The sequence below is a fragment of the Hevea brasiliensis genome, chromosome 8 (assembly GCF_030052815.1).
Source record: "Hevea brasiliensis isolate MT/VB/25A 57/8 chromosome 8, ASM3005281v1, whole genome shotgun sequence".
NCBI lineage: Eukaryota > Viridiplantae > Streptophyta > Magnoliopsida > Malpighiales > Euphorbiaceae > Hevea > Hevea brasiliensis.
In genome coordinates this window covers 28,717,855-28,727,242 of record NC_079500.1, presented here as the reverse complement: position 1 = coordinate 28,727,242, position 9,388 = coordinate 28,717,855, and the positions used below count along the sequence as shown (strand labels likewise).

At 37.6% G+C, this 9,388-nt stretch overlaps 1 protein-coding gene across 1 annotated transcript; it reads right to left on the bottom strand.

Annotated features, from left to right (window-relative positions):
- Window positions 1-610: 610 nt before the first annotated feature.
- LOC131182122 (uncharacterized) lies at window positions 611-997 on the bottom strand. Its single transcript, XM_058150766.1, has one exon. It carries the CDS (start codon window positions 995-997, stop codon window positions 611-613), a length of 387 nt encoding a protein of 128 aa, XP_058006749.1.
- Between the last annotated feature and the right edge of the window lie 8,391 nt (window positions 998-9,388).

Genomic DNA, 9,388 nt, shown 5'->3' with positions numbered 1-9,388 from the left:
CATAATGCCCATATCGGGTTTTGAATGCAGTTTTAAACACATCAGACTCCTTTACCCTTAATTGACAATATCCTGATCTAAGGTTTATCTTGGAGAAAACACCTACTCACTTTAACTAATCAAACAAGTCATCAATCCTGGGTAAAGGATATCTATTCTTCACAGTCACTTTATTCAACTGTCTATAATCTACACACAGCCTAAGTGTCCCATTCTTCTTCTTTACAAATAATATCGGTGCTTCCAAGGTGACACACTAGGGCGTATAAACCCTTTATCCAACAACTCCTGTAACCGGATTTTTAACTCCTTCAATTCTGTAGGTGCCATCCTATAAGGCACAATGGACACTAGTGTTATACCAGGCATAACCTCTATAACGAATTCCACTTCCCTCTCTGGTGGCAAACCAGGAAACTCCTCAGGGAAGACATCTGAAAAATCACATACAATGGGTATGTCATAAAGGTCAGGCCTAGCCTTCCTAGTATCAATCACATGTGCCAAGTAGGCTTTACAACCCTTTCTTATCAATCTCCTTGCAGTAGTGGCTAATATGGCATTAGGCAGATAATCTATCCTTTCCCCCACAACAGTGATTTCCTTGTTATCAAGAGTCCTCAATGTGATTCTTTTTAAATGGCAATCCACCTTGGTGACGTGATAACCAATCGATCCCCAAAATCACATCAAACTCATGAAAAGGCAGCTCAATAAGGTCTGCTAAAAACTCATACTCCTGAATCCTCAAGGGATAACCCCTATAGACCTTGTTCACCATCACACTATGGCCTAAAAGGTTAGTAACTAGGATGCCCTGTTCAATGGTTTCAACCCTTAAACCCCTCTCTATCAATGCATGTACTACTGAGTCAAAGAGAGAAAATGTACCAACTATGACATCAGGTGCATCCTGCTCCTCTCTGGCTCGAATGGCATATGCATGTGCTGCCACTCGAGTATCCAGTCTATCCACTGTCTCAGTTGTAGGCCTCATAATGCCCCTTACTGCCTCAGATCTCCCTGGCTTCCTACCCCTCTGTACAGTAGGAGCCGACCTCTCTGTCTATGCTGGTGGAATAGTCCTCCTGGGACAATCCCTCTGGAAGTTATCAGTGGCTCCACATCTATATCAAGCTCCAGTCAATCCCCAGCATTCACCTCTATGCCTTTTCCCACAATGTGTGCATGCTACTAAGGCAGGACATCTCACTACTGGTCCTAGAGTGCTAGCCACTGATATTGCTGGCTGACCTCTCCTAAAAGTGGACCTGGACCCTTGTCCCAGCCTCTGAGTAGGTGCCTAACTAGATAGCCCCCTGGGCCTCGTACTAGCTATAAATGTGGACCTAGACTGGCTAAAGCCTCTCTTTTGCATTTCACCCCTGCTACTTTGCTCACTAGCTCGAATCCTCTCCACATTCATAACTACTGCCACAAGCTAAGAGAAATATGTATGCTACAATACTATGATATGAAGCCTAATGCTATCATTGAGGCCTTCCTCAAACCTCCTGTATCTATCCGTCTCTGTGGGAACTATCTCCTTGGTGTACTTACTCAGTCGGATAAATTTTCTCTCATATTCAGCTATTATCAGTTGTCTTTACCTCAGAGAAATAAATTCTCTCCTTCTATCTTGTAAGTAAATACAACTGATGTACTTCTTTCTGAACTCTGTTAGAAAAAAATCCCATGTTACCACATCTAGCTACACTACCCTGATTACTGTGTCCCACCATTGATAAGTATCCTCCTGTTGTAGTGAGACTGCACACTCCAAGCTTTGGTCAGGTGTGCAATGCATCTGCTGAAGAACTCTCTCAGTCCTCTCCAGCCAATATTTTGCAGCAGCTGGGTCATCTTCCCTCTTTCCTCTAAAATCCACAACCCCATACTTTTGGAGCTTTTCTAGAGGTGATTTTTGTGTGGGCTGCGACTGCTTGCCTAAGTAAATCAACCACCTGCTAAAAGAACTACTGCTGGGATTCTGCTAGCTGTTCAGCAGCTCTCTGTGCTGTAGAATCCCTCACACCTCTGACACTATTGCTTTTTGGGGCATGACTCCCTGCTTCCTCTTCAATAGCCCGAGGAGTATTTAAGTCCATTCCACTAACCTATAATAGACAGGAGAGTAGATCTGCATAAGAGTCACCTCAATCCTTAGTAGATGCAATGTATGTTCACACACATATGTTATAACTTGTTATAGTTATCTAGGTCTAAGAACGCCCAAACCTTTCTCTAATACCACTACATGTAACACCCCCTTACCCAGTCTACGGTGAAACTGAGTAAGGAGATATCACATTCGGTGCATGGAGCACCTATCTCTGTCAATTATTTATTTTGCAAATTTTATTTTCATGTTATTTACATTCTCATTTAATAGCTTTTATAAAATAGAAAAACTGTAAGAGTTTCCCCTCCCTGCTAAATAATTTTCATAACATATGCAAATCTCAATTTCTATATCATTTCTATCAAATTTCTCAACAACATCATTGCTTCATTCACATTGCATAGACACAAGAAAAATTTTAATTTACAATCTCATTAACCACTCATGTGGCTAAATTACAGTTTATATGCTTATGATTACAATTTCCAAAATGAAATTTATATCATATTGTTTGCAATAAAACTGAACACACACATATGAGTAATGATGTACAATGAAGGTGATGAAGATACATCTACCCAAAAGTCCGAATGCAGTGACTCTGGACTTTTTTACTGATCTAAACTATCTCCTGTCGGCCAAAATCTACATTTTATCTACTTTACCTGTGTGAGGAAACAACTCTTCGCACTAAGCTAAATAGCTTGGTGGTGCACTCTTAATTTAAAGCAAAATAAGTTTCCTTGTGCACATTAACACAATATGCTCATAGTATTCATGCAAGAGTAATTTAAAGTTTTAAAACAAATATATATCATCGGAAAATATAAATAAATCAATAAATTGATACTTATCAATTATACCATTTCATAGGGTTAAACGAACTTTATCATGTTTTATTTAAATTTATTATCTCTATGATCACACTTGAAGACTTTTCTTCAGTACTCATAGTAACCTATGAAAGACAGTATATAGATTGGATAACGGGACTGATGACACTAACCACTCGGTGGTTATGATCGGTTTAGCACAGGCTTATATTCTTGGTACTGACCACTCGGTGGCTCTGAATAGTATAACACTGATTTTCATTTTTGGCACTGACCACTAAATGACTCTGAAAAGTATAACACTGATTTTCATTTTTGGTACTGACCACGCGGTGGCTCTGACCATTAACATGCCCACTTATCCAATCCTATACCCATTGTCTAGGCTTACTTGGCTCAAATTTCATAAATTTCATATTTGGCACCTCATTTTCCTTAATAGATTTGGTCAAGGTATAGTAGAAATTAGGCTATACCTTCTTCATGAGCATTGTAGATCTATGTCTTATGTTTATTTTCGCTTTGAAATCATTCAATTTGCCTTTGTGTAGCTTAAGTCATCATTTTGTCAAAACTATTTAGGTGACCAAATCTCAATTTTTCATGTCACTTCCAAAATCTATACAGATTTCTAGACTGACTTATCAAGCAAATTTGGATAGGTTACAGTCATAATTTAGCCTCACAGTCCCATATGAATTATTCTCCTATGTCTCAGGATTACACAGGTTCAAGAATTACTCAATTTAGAGTTTTATAGAATGAGTTATACTCCATTTAGTGTGTACTATTTATTTAGTCATTTTTTAGGGTTTCAGTTTTGCATTGCCAGATTCCAGTCACAATTCAGGTATCTTCTACTCAGTTTAAGGTCAAGTGTCCTTCATGAAAATTATTCCTCTATGTCATAGCTTTCCAACAAGGTAAAATTTACCTCATTTGGAATTATATACAATGACTTATGTCCAAGTGAACAAGACATGTTCAGGTGCATTCTTTACTAATAGCAGGATAGGATCTGGGCAGCTTTTGGAGTCCAGACTTGAACAAGTTACAATTAGAATTTATCTTTTTATTCTTCATGAAAGTTGTTTCTTTATGTCTTAGCTTTTCAAAAAATTAAGAATCACATCATTTGGAGTATCCTAGGGTAAGTTATACTCAATTTTATCCAGACTATTCAGGGTGCCCTATACCTAAGTTCCAAGTTTGGTAATTCAATTTCTAGCAATTTTTCAAGGTATTTACACATAGAATTTAGGTAGCTTGTCTTCATAAAAGTTTTAACATTATATCTTAGTTTTAATTTGACACAAGTTTTAGGTCATTTGGAATTATAAAACTCAAGATATGGACTTAGAAGTCCAGTCTGGTCAAATTGGGACAGATTGCCTAACATGCCATTCACAATGCATTTTTCAACACAAACAAGCAACACGATTCCATTTAAGCACTACATCATTTATACACAATAAACATCATTTTTCCAACTATAAATTAAGCATTTACATTCAATTTAACCGTAAACCCTAATTAGTATGCAAACCCTAAATAATAAAATTAAAGAAGAAGTTAAGAGTGCACATACCAAATAATTAAGCTTTTAATCTTTGTTTAGACCTCCAAAATCACCTCTACTCAACTCTATTACTCTTCCCTTGGTCCTTGGTCCTTGCTAGCTTGGACCGAATTTTCCCCTTGAAGAAATTCAAGAAATTTCATCATAATTCACATTTATACTATGTTTATGATGTAAAAACATGAATTCATGCATAATTGCTTGCTAAACTCAAGTTTACCCTTTCCTTGAGTTTTTTCCCCAACTTGGTTACTTGGTAAATCTTCCTAAATCCTTGAAATTTCTTGTTCTAAAGTGGTACTCTCACTAAATTGTAGCTTAAATTAGCTATCTTTAGTGATGGAGCGTGAGAATTTGTGAAAAATCAAGCTTGGAAGAAAATAAGCTATGGAGGAAGAGTGAGAAGAAGGTTCAGCCAAGAGAGATGAGAGGAAGAAGATGGATGAAGATGGTGATCTTATCTCTAATTATAGATATTTATATTATTTAAATTTTATAATGGCAAACTTGTAAATAAGGTGAAAGTCCTAATCATTACATTTGACTTTTAATTTAATTATACTTAATTATCCTAATCATGCTTAGTTAGATTAATCCCACTTCATTAACTTAATAAATATCATTTTTTGTCAATATTGGATCTTTAAATTTAATTAATCAAATTTTACTCTTACCGGGTTTCTGTTCATCTTTTCCATAATACCCGAAAAGTCCCTAATCTCCATTTTTCACTTTAGTTTTTACTCTACTTATTTGAACTTATTTCTTTTCATCTCTTTGACTTACTAATTCATAGTGATACTCCAATTAAGCCTTAATTAAGAATCTTACAAGATCCTATAGGAACTGTAGTAGCAACCAAACCCATAATTACTTCTCAGTGGAGTTACCCATCACCGGGACTTATGCTCATTTAACTGATTTTTATTCCACTTTCTTTATTTTTTTCTTCAACCTTGCTTGATCTTTAATAACTTAAATTATGACTTCTTACTTAAATTTAAGGGTAGTTCCAGACATCCCAACCATCCGGATAGAAGTTAGTCACCGGAATAGTAGAATTTACGGAGATGCCTACAGCAGGGTGTTACACCATGTGTTCATGACCTGTATAGTTATCTCCTACTAACAGACAACTGATAGAGTCAAAATAGAGTTTAAGTGAACACCTCCCCAAGGCGAAACCAAAACCGATGGCCTAGTGAGATAGTCTTTGATTTTATCAAAAGTCCGCTGGTGCTTTTTCTCCTACTTAAACTCATTTTCTTGCCTAAGCCTCAGAAGATCTGAAAACTCTTATTCCTTTCCTATAAGGTTAGAGATGAATCTCCTTGAATAATTTACTTACCCCAAGAACCTCTGCAACTATTTCTTGATTTGAGGTGGCTTAGCTTCTTGAATCACTTTGGTTTTATTTAGATCAATATCAATCCCTCTCTAATGTATCAAAAATTCTAGGAAGTTCTCGGCTTTCACCCCGAACACGCACTTGAAGGGATTGATTTTTAGCTGATGATGTCTCATCCTCAGGAAACTCTTCCTCAGGTGCTTCAGGTGATTGATATAAACCTCCATGAAGTGTCCAAGCATGTCATGAAAAATGGCATTCATAGCCCTCTGGTATGTAGCACCAATATTTTTTAACTCAAAAGGCATGACTAGCCATTCAAATGTTTTGATGGAACTGGGACACCTGAAGGTGGTCTTATACACATCCTCTAATGTGATAAAGATTTTATTGTAGCTAGAGAAACTATCAAGGAAGGACGATAGTTCATTTTTGGCAATGGCATCGACCAACATGTTTGTTATTAGCATTACGTACGTGTCCTTCAGGGTTGTGGCATTCAAAGCTTTGAAATCAATACACACACGCAATTTCCCATTTTTCTTAACAACTGGTACAATATTAGAAAGCTATTGACTGTACGTGGTTGGACTAATAAAACCTACTTTTAATAGTTTCTCAATTTCTTCCTTCACCTTCAAGACTATCTCCCTTCACATCCTTCTAGGTGCCTGTCGATGCAGTATGTAATCTGGCTTTTAATGGGTAATTTGTGCTCGACCAAGCTCCACTGTAAGCCTGGTATCTTATCATAATTCCATGCAAAGAAATCTTTATAATCATCCAATAGCCAAATTATTTTTTATTTCAAATCACTCCTTAACAAAGAACTGTATAAGTTACCCAAGGCTCACTAGGGGAGCTAAGATTGACCTCCCGTAGAGGGTCATGAACTCTGGTCAATACGTCATCTAGTTTTATAGGTGCAAGTTCCAGGTCCTGAAATTGTATCTCCTCTGGGCCATCCTCCTCTAGTTCCTCTTCGTAAATGACCTCAACACCTTTTGTCACTAGAGTTCCTTCTACTCTATCTCATCAAGGAATTATTGTACTTGAATTCTGGTTGTGGCAACTACAACTACTTTCATTTCTCTTTGCGTATATTTTTCACTCATCATAGAGCTCCTCTACCATGGGCTCTACCTTTAGCCATTTGTAAAGTACGATTGCAAGTGCAGTGTCAAATTCTTTTATTAGATTTCCCATTTCTACATTCTATGTCCCTTATTCAGGAACAGTGAGCTCGGTTGTCATGGCAGACTTTTCACAGAAGACATGATTTCTATCACGGGAGTTATAGGCTACTACCCCCCGAGCCTTCTGGTGAGGTTTCTTTTTCAAAAACTAGATCAGGCTTATGTCATCATCATAGTGTTAGCCCTCCACTACATTGGAAAGGGCTATATATGGATTGTGCCCATATGACTTCCACATCATTCCTTTTCCAAAATAACAAAAACTAGCAAAGTGATGACAGAACACACCAATTTGTGTGCATCTAGTTTCTTCTTAAAAGTGCTTAATAATTTATAGTGGAATGAACCACAAAGAAAGCAGTGGTGAAAAACTTACTACCCATAGTTGCCTCTACTGGAAGGACCCCGAGAGTCTTAGATACCTCTCCAGTGAATGCAAACACTAAGACATCAGTGGTAATAAGGTACTCCTTTGACTTCCCTAGCATCAGCAACATTTTGAGCAGCATTATGTTTACTGTCTACTCATTGTCAATGAGTACCCTAGAGGTGGGTCAGCCATTGAGATGTGCTATGATATACAGGGGCCACAAATGTTTGGTCATTAGCCTTAATGGTTTATCAATCATAATTTTCTTTGGCTTCTCTGGATTAGTGTACTGGATAGCATCCCCACTATATAAGTCAGCATCGAAAGGATCTACTGTTCCTTGCATTTCCTCAGGTACTTCTGCTATTACCTTCTGAAAAGTAGCAGGCAAAATTAAGTAAGCAACATCACAATCAGTAAGTAAAGCTTTACCTTCTTTCTTTTGAGCGGTTATTTCTTTTGAACTCCCCAAAGATTCTGAGTCTTCGATTGCTTTCTAGTTGAACTTGCTTTTTTATTGGGGCTGAACCTTCTGCTCTTCTTCCTATCTTTTTTCCATAGCCATTTGCCTCTGGAGCCTCCTCTTCTATGTCTGGGTTAATGGTTATGGAAATTTGGGATGGCATACCAATTACCACTGTTTATTTAGCTAAGTGGTGCTACAAACCTGGGCTGGCTGCTCTGAAACTTCACTGTTGATGCCACAGGTGTAGCAGGTTCAACCTTCCTCAGGAAATGGCCAAGATAGTGGCCAGTTCCCCAATTGGGTTTATTGTAAGATCTTCTTTATGCCTCCCTGGGGCTTCTTTCAGGTGGTGTGGCATATCATGCCTGCCTCCTAAGTAGCCTCTTAGGAACTTAAGGAAAGGCTCCATAAGTTGAAAACCCCTGAGATAGGCCTTTAGATTTTTTAATCACCTTAGTTTGTACCTATAACTTTCTTAATTCGTTGATGACTCCTCAAGATCAACTATGGCTATACTGATAGATGCCACTAGAGGAAAAGAATCCTCATCAATCAACATAAAGTCTTTCTTTTTGGGGAATTTTAGGACCCCCTTATTGATGCAATCCTAGATGATTACCCTAAAGGCCCAATAGTTATTCATATTATGATTCTAGGAATCGTGATACTTACAGTAGTCTCTCCCTCTCATTTCCTCTTTGATTGGAAACTTATGATTAGGAGGGAGATTAATAAACCTTTCTTTCAGTAAGAAATCAAATATCTCCTTAGTCTTATTGGTGTTGAAGGCATACTAAGGAGGTGTGGCTAAAGTCATCTGAGTCTTCCTCTGGTGAACCACCTTAATAGGTGTATCTAAAGCAAGACATATATAGGTATCGATAGTAACCAAATCAGCTACAGTAAATTCATGATTACTTACCTCCTGGTAAAATGTACCCATAGCTATCCTCTTCTAATTCAATTCTTCCATTAAAAATTCTTCATATTCTGCGACTTTAGCATCCAACTAGTAGAAGTCTCTGAACTCCATACCCTAGAACTTCTTCCAAAACTTGATGTTTAGCCCCCTCTGGGCCATTTTGACATATTTAGTTTTAGGCAGGAACACCTTGCACCTATTCTTTATCTTTTTGAACAGTGCAATGAAAGCATCTGCTGACTCTCCACTCCTCTGGGTCATTCTGGAAAGCTCAGCTATGCATACTTTTAGTTCAACCCAAAAGAGTTGAGTATGAAATAGCCTCTCCATTTCCTACCAAGAAAAAAATTAAAGTTTCTTGGGAGAGTTGAATACGAGGTGAAAGTGATTCTAGTGAGTGAATTTGGAATAGTCTTAATTTGTAACTGGCAAAGTTTTCATAAATTGCTAATTCTCCACTTTGTACTGTGACCCTTACTACATGCTCCAAAGTTGACTGCCCATCTTCTCTTGAAAAAACATTGAATGATATGATACCCTATCGGATATGGG